At 41.5% G+C, this 15,420-nt stretch overlaps 1 protein-coding gene across 36 annotated transcripts in view; it reads right to left on the reverse strand.

The window, feature by feature from the left end:
- SSBP2 (single stranded DNA binding protein 2) overlaps positions 1 to 14,142 on the reverse strand; it is a 311,630-nt gene extending 297,488 nt beyond the window's left edge. For 12 of the 36 annotated variants that reach the window (XR_015168031.1, XR_015168030.1, XR_015168029.1 and 9 more), the window contains exon 1: positions 14,072 to 14,142. Coding sequence is in view for 15 of the 36 variants with exons in the window: in XM_086412832.1 (XP_086268958.1) it covers positions 14,072 to 14,133 (62 nt within the window). In the remaining 21 variants the exon portion in view is untranslated. The other 24 variants (XR_015168027.1, XR_015168026.1, XR_015168025.1 and 21 more) reach the window with 11 other exon arrangements.
- Positions 14,143 to 15,420: the final 1,278 nt, after the last annotated feature.

The following is a 15,420-nucleotide window of genomic DNA, read 5'->3' on the forward strand; positions in this document are numbered from 1 at the left end:
GAGACAGTGAGCATTTAAGTAAATAAAGGAATTAGAGATAGCAGAAAGCAGAAGGAATATTATCCCTATCTCATAAAATGTATATAAATTTATAGTATCATAAAGTACTTAAACAGGTTCTAAAAACTAATTTTAAGTGCTATTTTGACCAAACCCAATTTTTTAAAGAGCTCTATTTTGTCAGGGCATTGTATACGAAGAACTGAAAGACTTACTTCAAATCTATAAAAATTTAGAACTTGAACACAGGGCCCTGCTGTGACCAGGAAGGCTGATCTCTACTGAGTTCATCGCCTCGGCTCCCTTACCCCATGGTTCCAAGTTGAGCTCTACAGAGAGGAGGCACTGACCAATCAGAGGGCAGGAGAAGAAAGAAGCACCCCTCCCCGACAAGCCCTCAGCCTCTGTTGACAGTGGGTTTGACCCTGGCTGTGGTCCCCATCATAAAACCGCAGATCCAGGAGGGGAGCCCTTCGACAATGACCACAATGTTCGCCAGATTCTGGTAACCGCGCTCTCTCTTTTCCCCTCAGACCGAAGAGGGGAAAAGCTTCTCTTGTTCCTAACCCCTGGGTGTTAATCCATCCCTAGTGAGTTTTAATCGTGCACATACCTTCAATAAACTGTCTTCACATGTTCTTTTAAGGGAGCTATCCTACTGGGCATCTAATACAAATACAGAAATATTACTAACTAGCAGCATGTTAGCCAGTGATTGCTATATCATGGACTCACTTGTTAATGATTCCCCATCTTACAGAAAAGCATCAACATCATTTTTTGGCATTAACTAACTTCATTATGAAAATCATTTTGCAATATATACATATACATATATCCAATAATCACAATATACATCTTAAACTTATCCATACTGTATGTCAATAACATCTCAAAAACTGGAAAACAAAACAAAAAACTCAAATTTTATATTAACTATTTCTCAATCCAAAACCAAAAGAAAAAAACTGCCTGTGCCTCACCCTGGATATAGCTTGGTACTGCCAGCTTAATATGGTCACAGTAGATTCTTCTGTGGGTGCAAAAACAGTGTATTAGTTTCCTATGGCTAGCTTCCCTCATAGCTCAGTCCGTAAAGAATCTACCTGCAATGCAGGAGACCTGGATTCGATTCCTGGGTCGGGAAGATCCCCTGGAGAAGAAAAAGGCAATCCACTCCAGTATTCCTGCCTGGAGAATCCCACGGACAGAGGAGTCTGGCAGGCTACAGTCCATGGGGTCACAAGAGTCGGACATGACTTAGTGACTAAGAGAGAGAGAATGTGTAACAGATTCCTATAAATTTAATGGCTTGAAACAACACAAATTTATTATCTTCTATACTGGAGATCAGAAGTACTAAAATTAAGGTGCTGGCAGGGCTCTGTTTCTTTTCAAGGGTCTAGAATCCACTTTCTGCCTTGTCTAGCTTGTTAAGGATGACTGCGTTCCTTGGCCCGCTGGTCTTACCCTTTCCCTTCAAAACCTGCAGCGTTCCCAATCCCCTTCTCTTCTGTCACCACATGGCCTTGCCTGACTCTGAACCTCTAGTCTCTCTCTTACAAGGACTCACGTGATTACACTGAGCTCATGCAGATCATCTAGGGAGGAAGTAACCCATCTCAAGATCCTTCATCCAAGATTTTCAACTTAGTCATATCTGCAAAGTTCATTTCCTAGGTAACACAGTCACATGTTCTAAGGGTTAGGATGTGGCCATCTTTGAGTTGCCATTATTTAGCCTATCATAGTAAAAATCCAAGGTGCTGGTTGGGAAAAAAACACAAAGACAAGAAATGGAAACATCATTTAAAGTTTTAGTTAAAAACTTGCCTATACTGTAATCTTTTTGGCTCTGAATCCAATTTACTGACTGAGTAACAATCTGAATTAAAAATGAATTAGTAAGTCATTTCCCAAGATGAACTTCTACCTGAAAACTATTCCCAGTATACACACACACACGTATGTTGTGTAAATGTATGCATTTTATGGTAAAACAAAAAATCCTCACTGAAGTTTTTGTCATTACAATATTTCTAAATGAAAGAATAATAGTATCAGTCCCTCAGTTTAATTTGAGGGGAATTTGAAATACCTTTAATAGCTTCCTAATAACAGCTATTGCTTAAATGTACTGATAGAGTGTAATAATCACATAATTTTAATCCCATTTTAATGACACTGTGAAAAAGTGAAACAACGGAATTGTTTCTATTTTCTCCAATAGTCAGTACTATAGAAATGACTGTGTAATAGACTCAATATTTTTGTACTATTGCTCCTAGACCACATGGAACCTTCCAGATGCCCTAGTCCAAAAACAAACAAAAAAAAACCCAACAGGCCATATGCTGGGTAGAAGAGAGAATGAAAGGAAACTCATAACTAGAGGAGAAAGCATTTTTTCTACACATTGCATATTCTTCTATTTATTTCTGTCTCTAAAATTTACCATGTAAAGTAATTCATTCCAGATTACTTTGCCTCTAGATACAGAAAGAACGGAGAAACAGCTCTACCTGAAATTATAATCTGAACTCTTAATTGGCATCGTCCTCTCTGAGAAGCATTGTATCCAAGTTGTTAAATCTCAGATACCAGCTAACAAATTTGGAGCTACGTGTGGAGGGACCACTTTGGGTAGCTATGATTCTGCCCACCTTTTTAGCACCTGTAAAATGTTTTCTTTAACCTTCTTAACCTCTTTCTTCTTCAATGCATCCAACCCCAAGTAAAAACGGATATGTGTAAAGAGAACTATCCAAGCAATCCCCTCCCCCTCACTACCCTCGTGATTTCCATTATTTTTTTTCCCATATGAGGCAATAAAACACACTGAAGCAAGATGTTTAAAATCGGCAGTGGACTCAGAAACCTGGGTCTGAATTCATACTATACAATTTACTACCTGGCCTTGGACAAAGCATATAACCTCAGTGAGACTCAGTTCCCCCCTATGTAAAATGGGGCTTTATATCAACTTTATGAAGCTAATGAATGGATTAAGCGAGTAAATAAAAAAGCCAGATACAAAATGACAAACATTGCATAATTATACTTTGGCTCAGTTGGTAAGGAATCTGCCTGCAATTTGGGAGACCTGGGTCCGATCCCTGGATTGGGAAGATCCCTTGGAGGAAGGCATGGCAACCCAATCCAGTATCCTTGCCTGGAGAACCCCATGGACAGAGGAGCCTGGGGTGCTACAGTCCATGGGCTCACAGAGTCGGACATGACTGAATGACTTACACACACACAAAATATTCTTGCCTGGGAAATCCCACGACTGAGTGACTTTCACACATACATACACAAGTATTCTTGCCTGGGAAGTCCCACGGACAGAGGAGCCTGGCGAGCTACTATAGTCCATGGGGTTGCAAGAGTCTGACACGACCTGGGGACTAAACTGCCAGAGTCGGACACAACTTAGTGACTAAAGCATCACCAAAGTATCTAGAAGAGTCAAATTCACTGTGACAGAAGGGTGACTGCCAGGGGTTGGGGGAAAAGAGAAATGGGGAGTTATTATTAAAGAATACAATGTTTCAGTTTGGGAAGATGAAAAAGTTCTAGAGAGGGTTGGTGATGATCCTGCACAACAATGTGAATGGACTTAATAACCAGTATATACATACACATACGTATATTGTGTAAATGTATTTTATGGCAAAAAAAAACCTCACTGAAATGTTTTCATTGTGTGAAAGTCACTCAGTTGTGTCTGACTCTTTGCAACCCCATGGACTGTGGCCCTCCCAGGCTCCTCTGTCCATGGAATTCTCCAGGCCAGAGTACTGGAGTGGGTTGCCGTCCTTCTCCAGAGGACCTTCCCAAACCAGGGATGGAACCCAGGTCTCCCACACTGCAGTCGGATTCTTTACCATCTGAGCCACCAGGGAAGCCTGGTGTTTTTTTATTCATTACAACATGTCTAAAAGAAAGAATAATATTATCAGTCCCTCACTTTAATTCCAGGGGAAAAAATGCTTATTAAAAAAACCTTTAATAGCTTTCTAATACATAGCTATTGCTTAAATGCACTGATAAGAGTATAATCATCACATAACTTTAATCCAATTATAAATGACAAATAGCACATAACACTGTGAAAAAAATGAAATGTACACCTAAAAATGGTTAAAGTGGTAAATGTTATATATATATATTTTATACATATACTTACAACCATAAACACAAAAACAAGAAAAGAATATTCTATCAATAATCCATATCAAAAAAAGCTCTCTCCCTTATTGGAGAGAGGCACAGAAGGAAAAAAAAAACACTACCTCAGCTCTCCAAATAGAACCTAACTGGCAAAAGAATAGAGTTCATCAACCTAAATTAGCATAAATCTTCACAGACTAGAAATCCAAACTACCTCCAAATCCCAACCAATTTATATATCAAAAGCATATAAAGTTCAAATAAATAACAGATTTTACTTATGGTGTAGCTGTTAAATCAAATCTATACTTAAGCTTTCTTAAAATATATATGAATCTTATTTTAAAAGAGGCAGCTGTAGTATAATGAAACAAACACTGACCTAGGAACCAAAAAAATCTAAATATGACTAAACTCTGCCATGTATTACCTATATTACTGCAGTTGGGTAAGTCAATTTCCATGTACAAAGCTCTACAGTCAATGGGAATTATCACCTACCTCATAGAATTATTGAGAGATTTAAATAAAGCACATTAAAATGCCTTGAAACTCTAAAGCATAATTCCATTTATACTATTAATTTGTTGAAACACAAAAAGACTATTCTATCAAAAATTCATATTAAAAATGTACATGTATTTCACACTGATACAACTAGGTAATCTCCTGTAGTCCTGAAAGCCACAGAAGACACTAAATGCCTATATTAGAGAAAACTCTTCTTTAGGAACTACATACTAATCCTCATTCTAAATATTAGAAATATTGGGGAGAAAATGAGCTAAATATAGTGATATCCTGTTGTGATATATTTATAACCAGTTACATCCTTGATCCATTAATTCTACAAATATCTATTTGGAATATTCTGGAATATCCTACAAATATTCCACTCCAACCACTGTGTTAAGCAGTAAGACTACAGTGGTGAAGACAATACCCATGGTTCTTTCTCATCAGGGACGTTCCAACCTAACCAGATGAGACATTAAACAAAACATCACACAAATGATCCATGAATTTGTGACAACATGAAAAATGAAAAGTAGAGGTTGCTACGATGCACAGTAAGGGGGTCTTATCCAATATAGGAAATTTATGAGAAATAATTATCCAGTTGTACCATCTTTCTCAAACCAACAGGCCTTAAGTGTTCAATAAATCTTAACTATTTCTTACATCAATAATACAAAAGCCAGGTGTTCCACTCCCTTCATTAGGAACAACTATATTCCTGGGGTTTAGAAGATAAGAGATAGGCAACCTTTTTATTTAGGAAGACATACAAACTAAACTCACCACCCAATTGCTCATTAACAGCTAAAACCACTCTAGGAAGCACAGCTTCTCATGCCAATTTTGACTCATATTTTATGTATCAATAATGCTGATGCTGAGAGGTTACCTCAGCATCTACTACCATTGGGTAGTTTAGCCTGTTTAAAATGCTCTAACCCCAAATCTCCTCATGACTGACTCTTTCAATATTACTCAGGTCTCTGCTTATTCAGGTCTCCCCTGAACCACCCAATCTAACGCAGCCTTCCTGTCATTCTCTATATTACAATTACACTACTTTATTACCTTTTTAGCACTTCTATCTGAAATTGCCTACTGTATATATTGGGTTAGCCAAAAGATTCATTCAGATTATTCCATAAGATGTCCCAATATTTACTTGTTTATTATTATATGCTTCTCTTTCAAACTTGAAAGTAAGTTCCATAAGGCAAGGACCCATTTCATTCTCTCCGTATCTTCAAGATACATCTTCCTTGCCAAAGACCTCCAGTTGTGCTTAGGTAGTTCAGATACAAGGGAGGAATGTTCCCAGCCTGGAGGATGACCGATTTAAGTCAGTTATGGTTATCCCATTACCGTTCCCAGTAACTGGTTTAGCGGAGGGAACTTAACAGTTTCCTTCAATAAGGCATAAGAAGACATCTGCTAAGTACCTCAAGAAGAAGCTTTTCTCTCTGATTAATGAGACATAAAGGAAAAACCTTGCCCCTTCTCCTGCCTTTATACTTGGTTGTATGAGGAAGTGACTCCGGGAACCTGACGCAGGGACGATGCATTCATGGGAGGGAAAAAATGAAGATGGAAGAGAAGCTGATCTCCTGGTGTTCTTGAGTCTCTAAATCAACGCAGAAACTACCTCTTCTAGACATCCTGTTATATAAGAACTATTCTTAAGCCCTGACCAATTAAGCCATTTTCTATGTCTTGTTTTGATACCCGCCACCAAAAGCTTCCCTGGTGGCTCAGAGGTTAAAGTGTCTGCCTCCAATGCGGGAGACCTGGGTTCAATCCCTGGGTCGGGAAGATCCCCTGGAGAAGGAAATGGCACCCCACTCCAGTATTCTTGCCTGGAGAATCCCATGGACAGAGGAGCATGGTGGGCTACAGTCCACAGGGTCGCAGAGAGTCAGACACGACTGAGCAACTTCACTTTCACTTTCTTTCCTTACGAAAAGCACAATAATCTCTTAAGTCTCTTGTTTCTCCTGTAATATTAACAGAAAGCAGTACCTACAGTCTAGCAGATTCTTGAGATTAAATGAGACAATGCAATTAAAGTGCACAGCCACTAAGTCATGTCCAACTCTTTGTGATCCCATGGACTGAAGCTTGCCAGGCTCTTCTGTCCATGAAATTCTCCAGGCAATTTCCTTCTCCAGGGGATCTTCCCCATCCAGGGGTCAAAGATTCTCTACCGCTGTACCACCTGGAAAGTCCCAAGTAAAGTGGCAAATATAAACAAATACTCAAATGATAGCATCTGCTGTTACTGTTGCTATTAAACATTTAACTTTCTACGACAAAACTCCACAAACTCTTTATGTAGTATTTGGGATTTTGTTATTTTACAGAAAAAAAAAATCATTTTAATCCTGTTTAAATAAAATCATTTTTAACAGGATTACTCATTCACTTTCTTTACTTTTTTATATTAGTAAAGAAGATTTGTTTTTTTTCTCAAGTTTGAAGTAGGTAAAAGGAAGAATCAAGGCAAATATCAGATCACTAAAGAAAAATAATCATATTAATTTCAGGTGAGACTCTGTTTTTGGCATAAATTCCTCCCTTAACTTACACAGAGCTAAATAAAAATTTTCATCTACTATCCTTATCTTCACAAATATTTCGTTAGTATTTTAAGATGGCTTGTGTTGTGTTAGTTGCTCAGTTGTGTCCAACTCTATGCAACCCCACTGACTATAGCTTGCCAGGCCCCTCTGTCCATGAAATTCTCCAGGTAAGAATATAGGAGTGGGTAGCCATTCCCGCCTACAAGGGATCTTCCTGACCCAGGAATCGAACCCAGGTCTCCTGCATTGTAGGCAGATTCTTTACCATGTGAGCCACCAGGGAAGTAGATTACACTAACTACAAATTTATAATATGTTAGTAACTAAATCTGTATTAAAAATACAATTACAAAAAATTCTTTTTTAAAAGAAGTGTTATACATCAGTGTCTACAATTTTTTTCTGTGCTCAACTACTTGTTTGATATGCCATGAAGCAAAATTAACACAGATCAAAAATAAGAGATTTCCAGGTCATTGGTTTAAGCTCACTCCCATTGAATTGTAATCTAAAATGTTATGATGGCTCATTACTATTGGAAAGCGGTATGGGTCTTACATGAAACAGAATAATCAAAATTCTTAAAGTATAATATGAAGGTGGTTTTGTCACTACTAAAGAAGTGGCACCAACTGAAGTGTCTCTTTTAAAGAGGAACAAAGAACAAATACTAATTCCTTCACTGCCCAGAAATGCCCAGGCTCTTGTGAGCTCAGATAAATTTCTGGTTCTATCAATATTACAAAAACATTATTAGCACCACTTCTCAAAAATCTTTACTAACCCACTCTGACAAAAATTACCAGTTACCCATTATGACCAATAAAAATTTGAGCAACTTGTACAGCTATTAGAAGTTATCTGGAAAAACACTATTCTTCCCTGGTTGGAACATTTTTCTACCTGTTTTTCAACATCTCACACAGTGACTCAGATACATAGTTCAGGGGAAGAATAGCCTCCACTATTTCTGTACTACTGAAAACAGGTAGGATATAAATCTTGGCAGACCACCTTTTGGATCACTCTTTAGCGTATACACAGGGTTTTGGTAGTATAGTCAAATAACTCACAGTTCAAGTCATGTTAAGTTGTATACATGTGTTACATTAATAGATGTTACATATGTAAAACATATATAAAATCTGACAAGCAAATTTTAAAATCCAAATATAACCACTTTTAATTCCAAACTCTTTTCAGATTTCAAAATATATCTTATCCTATTGCTCCAGTGCTATTTTAAAGCCCTCCTTTGATAAGCAGTAAGTTATTAATAAAGTAATATTTTAGCATGTTTACAGAGGCTTACTAACCAACAATACATCACTAGTACACAAATATTTTCTATCCTTCCCATACCAATGTCAAAGCAATAAAGTACACACAATAGTAGGGAATAGTCCCACATATTACAGAATAAAATTATCTTCAATACATATTTTAAATTAAACATTCTAAGTAGTTTCCTGTCTTTTAAGTCTAGTACATTAAGCCTCAATCCTATGTCCCAACATTAATGTAACAGTTGTGATCTCTATGGAAGAGAAAACATTCTAAATTTCCCAGATTTTACTTCTAATTCTAAACTGTTAGGGTGGAGTGTTAATAAACAGCAACCTCGGTATTCCAGCCCTTGTTTACAGTGTATGTTTCAATTTTAAAACAAAATAATTCTATTTTCTAGTAGTAACTGAAAATGTAAGATGCATTTAGTTCACTACTGCAAAGTAAAACTTAATTTTTTTCACTCTAAATTGGTTTTATATGGCAAATTGGCCATAGGGTGTGGAAATAAACCTTTCTATTTTTTTTTTTCTTTCACAGCTCTGAAAAAATACATCTCAACATTATTACTATTTCTAAGAGTAATAAACCTCTAAATAAACAATACTAAAAGTTAACTCTCAACATCTTACACTTTTTTCTTTAGATTTGTTCCTTCAAAAAAAAATCATTTTTTGGATACTTTTAAAATAATGGAAAGGAGATCAATCAAAAAGTAAGGCTCCCAGAGCTGACATATTAGATACAAGTTATTTTGGAGGAAACATCCTGGGGATTGAGAAGGGAAGAGTCAACTGAATATCATATAGAAAATTTAATCCCCATAAAGGTATTCCTTCATTGGTTTTAGAAATCTTGAATTGTGTTAAATGAATTAACTGCTTCTCAATTAAATTTCTGACGAGATCTGTATTACTTCACTTGCCTTATTTCCTTTAGGAAAAAAAGGAAGGAAGGAAGAAGAAAAGTTTACCATTTTTAGGGGGGGAAATTTAATTAAAAAGAGGTCATGCTGATGCTAGTATCTACAAACTCTCTTATACGGAGTATTTATTGTTTTTTCCAAATTTCCAAAATTCATTTGACTAAATTCTATTTCATGCATAATCATGGCAGTCTATGTGAAATCATATTTAAATGATCATTAGATTTTAACCACTTAAAAATGAGTCTATGTTGTTTTCATAGTTTAAAAACCAAAGTTACTTCTCAGAGCCCAGGGTCAAATGTACAGACTTCTATAGTTTCTGACAAGTTTAACTTAATGTCACTATTTAGTATCTTTGTTCAATGTTGTTTTGTAACACATTCATCTTTCTGTGCTATTACATAATTTTAAAGATGAAATTAGTTTAACAAAAAGTAGTATCACACTCATCTATTTGCAGGTGCTAGGTACTCTTTCTGTGGCAGTGGTGGCATACAGAGTGGTCTAAAATTCAGCAACATTTCATATAGAACTTGTTCACTACAGTGTCTAATTTTAAAACTTAAATGATCACACAAAAGTTCCAGAAGGAAAAAGTCTCAAGAAGCAAGAATTTTTCATTATTTTAGGCTTTCAACTTTCCCTCCTAAAGTTTGTCTTCCCCATACCATATACATGTCTGCAATCTGTGAAAATGAAGGGTATCAGCATAAGGTGCACCAATGGTCAAGACTACATATCTGATCAAATATTTAAAGTCTGTTATATCTGATTATGTAAAGCTGTTCCCTAAATCTGTAGCAATCTACCCTAAATCAAGAAGGCAAACTAGGATAGTGAAAAAAATGTATCTTTCATCTTCAACTACAGATTTTAAGCAGAGATATCTTTGTTAGAAACCCAGCTAGTAGTGTATCTCTGGGCAAAGTTACTCAACTAGTCAAGAGTTTTCTTATTTCTTTAATGGAGAAAAAATTTAAAAAGTATCTTGCAGAATTGTTGGGAGAATTAGAAAAAATAAAGTGCAGAACACAGTGACTTACACACAGAATAACAATTTAAATAATGATTACTCTTTTGTTATCAGTTATTTTTTAAATATCCCTAAGCTAGAGAATATGGAATTCAAACTTCCAAAGTCCTTATTCTGGAGGTCACTGAAAAAAATTTTTTTCACATTGAAAAAATGCCCTTGAGTCTAACATCTTCATTATTCAACAGTATTTAGTTGGTGCTTTTGACATTTGAAGACACTATTCAATGTCAAGGACACCTCAGAGAAGAAATCCCAAGTATTATCCCTTGCCCTCAAGAAACTTACATTTTAGAGGAAGGCAGATATTAAACAACCAATTGCATAGTTACTTAATTGCAATTGAGACTACAGTACAATGTTACAAAGAAAGCCTGCTAAAGGGGGAAATGACCTAACAGGATCAGAATTTATATTTCTACACAAACATCCCTCCTCCCTCCAAGGGTTTTCAATCACCCTGTCTATAATTAAACCTAATCCAAACTTCTGTATAGACTTGACCCGTCTGGCTTTTAAAACAATGAAATCAGTAATTAACCTTACTTCAGTCATTTTTATGTTCAGAAAATGTATAGTGAAAATATAGAACCTGCATAAAATCTACAAATTAATTTCAAGTATCCCATACAGTGACTTAATGAAAGAGAAAGCAAAGATATAATATAGATAAGGGCCTGTCTGCTCTCCTCTATGCACTCATAAGAAAATGTATTTCTTGATGGATTATAAAACAAGTATTTTTATTTTATGTACATGCCATTATTTTTAATGATGACTCATTTTTCAGAATGTTTTTATTGTAAAATGTTTACATATTCATTACTGAAAAACATTATTTCTGTGATTTTTAAGGTCAGTACAGTTCTAATTTGCTATATAAAAGAACATTCTTCACTCAAGCACTTTTTGAGGTCTACCTCCTTAAAAAAAATTTTTTTTTAGGTGATATCCATTTTAAAGACAACTTCAAGATACCTATCTTCAAAAGTCAGTAGGTTATTGTGGAACAGTGCCCTTAAAGTCCCAAGTACACATAAAGGGCAAAAAATGAGTAATCAGATCAACTCTTCTAGCAAAATGAAACTTATTGCATCAAACAGAATCTACCTCAATGTTTGTCTTAGATTCAAACAACATTCGCCTAGAAATTAACGCAACAACAGTTAACTCAGAATGGTCATTGTCAATTCTCCAAAAGTGGCCTCTTTACCTATATGTAGTCCATAAGGCAAAGCAATCCAGGATTCCTGCTGCCAATTATAATGAATGGAAGAAATTTATTTAAATCAAATAGCACCATCTAGCAGAACTCTCACCACCTGGCTTACAAGTGTAGATGTTACTTGGTGTTCAGTTTGGTAGACTTGACAACAAAATGGCAATTATTTATTTTCGTGACATAACCACAGAATTAGAGCTAGAAAGGACTTAAGACACACCAGGTTCAACTTCCTTATTATTATGCTAGATGCTTTTAAAATTTTTTTACAAAGTTATCATAATATAGATTAAATTCAGCCATTCCTGGAAGTTCAAATAAAACCCAAAATTTGGATTCTCAAATTCAACCACCCTGAAAATAAGTAAAATATACCTCAATACACATTTCAATTCCTTCACTCCCAAAACTATGAAATCCAAATACTCTGTAATCATTAAAACATCTTCCCTAAATGTTTCTATTTTCTCAGATATATTGCCACTAAATGATAAATGCACACAAATTACGCTATCTCAAAACTTCAATTTCAGTAACTTGCTATTTCTTAACCAACCTATAATGCTAAATCTTTTACATACTCCTAGTAACAGCAACAAGATCCTGAATACAGCTCAGAAAATACCTTGGGGGTGAGGGGGGCGGGGAGTATCTTTTTTTGGTTTGTTTTGATATGCCAAGGCCTGCCGCCCCTAAATCCTATAGGAATTGCGTTTATTGCTACCAACACGAAGATTAGGAAATGTTCCCAACCGTAGGGCACAAGAAACTTTCAGAAGACTATTAACTGCCTAAAACTAGGAGGGAAACCCGGTAGTTTCTGCACATTCGGTTTTTATTTACGCAGCTATTTCCTTGTGCAAGGTGACTAAAGTAGCTTTTGAGAGATGCTCTCAGACTTTTCCCCAGTCTGAAGTCCTCGGAAGGGCAGAGCGCGTCCAATGACAGGGATACGCCTCATCCTCAGAATGGAGGTGGTTAATGGGAATCACCATAAGAGCTGCTGCACAGAAAAGAGGGGTTCTTCCTCAGTGGTCACAGTCACTATGCGCTCTCATTTTTAGTAACAACCAAATCACCGTTACAAGCACATAAGAATAGAAGCAAACAACCCTGCTTCGCAGCGTGCCGTGACGGTGGCATCCCAGGCCGGGAGGGGCTCTTTTCTCACCAGCCTCCCCTGGGCTCCCACCGGAGTTAACACCTGTATCTCTTCGCCACACCGACCGAACAACTAACTCCTCCCCGTCTCCCCGCTTCGATCCTTCCTGCAAGTCCGGGTTCGGACCACTGCCCCCTCCCCACCGCAGACAGTCCTCCTGGCGCCAGCGGCCGCGGCCCCCATCGCTACTCCTCTGCGCCCCGCGACCCCCGCTCGCCGCCCGGACCGCCACGGCCCTCCACGTTTGGGAGGCTGGAAGTCTCCAAAAAAAAAAAAGTTCTCCAGCCGTCGCCGCCGCCGAGTTGGGGAGACTGCGAGCGGCAGAAACGCCAGCCTACCCCAGCAGCTCCCGCTTCTCGCCAGCACACTTTTCCTCCCCGGGAACTCGGTCCTTTGACTCCCAAACTTCAGCGGCGCCCCTGGCGCCCCCTGCCCCGAGCTCCGCGGGGCGCACGGGGCTGCGAACGCGGCGTCCCTCCTCCGGACCAGGAAAGCCCCGACGCCCACCCAGCCCACGCCCCGCACACGCCCTCCGCGCCCAGCGCGCGTCTCCGCGCCCAGCGGGGCCCCGCTCGGCCGCTCCACGCCCGGCTTCCGCCCGCCGCGCGCCCGGCCCCGCTGCCTTCGCCTCGCCAGGCGCAACCGGCCCCGGCACCCGAGCCCCCCGCCGCGGCGCCCCTCGAGCTGCCCGCCCCGACCCCGGCCCGCCCCCACCGAACACCCACATTCCCTCCGCGTGCCTTCCTCCACGCAGCTGACCCCTCTCGCCCAACCTCTACCCCCGGAGGCTCTCCGCTCCCCGCAGCCCCGGACCCCAGCTCCAAAGTTACTTTGCGAGGAGGTGAACCCGCGGGTTATTTCCCTCAATCACCCAAACAAGTTTCCATCCCCGCCACCAGCACCGCCGCCGCCCCCCGACACACTCGCTCCCTCCCGCCCGCCAGACCCCACGGCCGCCAGCCCCGCGCGAGCCCCTCCTGGGAGACAGCCGCTCCCCGCACCGCACGCCCCCCACCTCGCGCACCCCTCCCCCTGCCAGCCCACCCCCCGGCTCTCCCCCGGCAGAGAGTGTCTGTGTCTCTGGGTGTCTCCGAGAGAGAGTGCGAGTGCGTGCGTGTGTGTGTGTGCGCGCGTGAGAAGGCGGAGGTGGGTGAGAAGCGGAGACACTTACTTCTCCCGGGCCTGGCTGTCGGACGGGACGGCGCTGCTGTTACTCTTGCCTTTGCCGTACATGCTTGTGCCGAGAGCAGCTCCCACTGTCACGCACCTGTCAACCCATCACAGCCTCCCCGGGAACAGCCCCGTCCCCATGGCGACCCACGCAGCCACCCCCACTATTGGCCGCCCCACGCCAAAGCTCCGCCCCCTTCGCCCAGGCAACGCACGAGACTGACAGGCCTTCCCCCCCCCCTCCCTCCGGCCTGCCGAAGCGCGCGGCGGCGGCTACAGCCTAAGCGGCAGTCTCCTCCCTCCTTCCCTCCCTCCCGGGTTCCCTCCCTCCTTCCCTCTCCGCTCTCCTCCCTCCTCCCGCTCCTCTGCCCCCCTCCCCCCTCCGAACCCCGGCGCAAGGGGGGAATTAGAAACTGCTCTAGAAGGATTTTAAACAACTGGCTGTTCCCTCCGCCGCCGCCCCTCCCCCCGCACCGCCCGCGCTCGGCTCCTCACTGGAGAGAAGGCGCCGGGAGGAGGGGAAAGTGTGGCCTGGAGTCTCTGGCAGGAGCCGGCGGAGCCGGAGCGGCCCAGACTTCAGGGCGCCCGCCGAGTACACAGGCAGATCTACGGCCCCAGCCGCCCTGGGGAGCCTCCCCCACCAGCCCCTTTCTCCCGCTCCTCTCCTGTCTGTGACCCCGCGCCGGTACCCAGGATTGATCTCTGCGGTCCTCGGCCCTACTCCCTGCGGTGTCGCCCCCGCCCAGCTCCCAGAGGGCCGGCTGGCGGGGGACACGCGCACTGTTCCCTCGACCTTCTGGCTGAGCGACCGGGAGCGACTCGCCTTCCCTCCGGGGAGGGACTATGCCTCCGGCCCTTGGCGCCGCTGGGGTGGCGTCGCCTGGCTCCTGGGGCCGCGCCCTGCAGCCCGGGGGAGCACTCGGGCTCGGGCCTGGCTCCTCTCTTTAGAGGTGAGCCTGCCTCCCAAAGGTGGCCCAGTGACTCCTGGGGCCTCAATGGCCCCCACCTTGTCCTGCTAAGATCAGAGCCCCGCGACATGCCAGACCTACTGCAGAAAAGGGCCCCGGGTATCCCCACCTGGCCTGCCTCTCTAGCTTTGGGCGTTGATGCCAACTCATCCTGACCTTTGGAGTGGAAAAGACCGTAGAAGGCTTTTGAAAACATCCCTGTCTTTGTCCATCAGAATAGGCCCCAGCTGTGCTCCAAGGTGTACAAAGCTTTTGCCAGAGCTGAACGGCTGCCCGAGAATATTCATGGATCCCAGGCCCCAATCCCATTTCAGTAAAGGCAAAAAAGTTTCTGAAAACACACACAACCTGGCTCCCAACTGAACTCCATCCTTTATCTTGT

Source organism: Bos grunniens, chromosome 7 (assembly GCF_055505025.1).
Source record: "Bos grunniens cultivar Pamir isolate PY7600 chromosome 7, Bosgru_T2T1.0, whole genome shotgun sequence".
Classification (NCBI taxonomy): domain Eukaryota; kingdom Metazoa; phylum Chordata; class Mammalia; order Artiodactyla; family Bovidae; genus Bos; species Bos grunniens.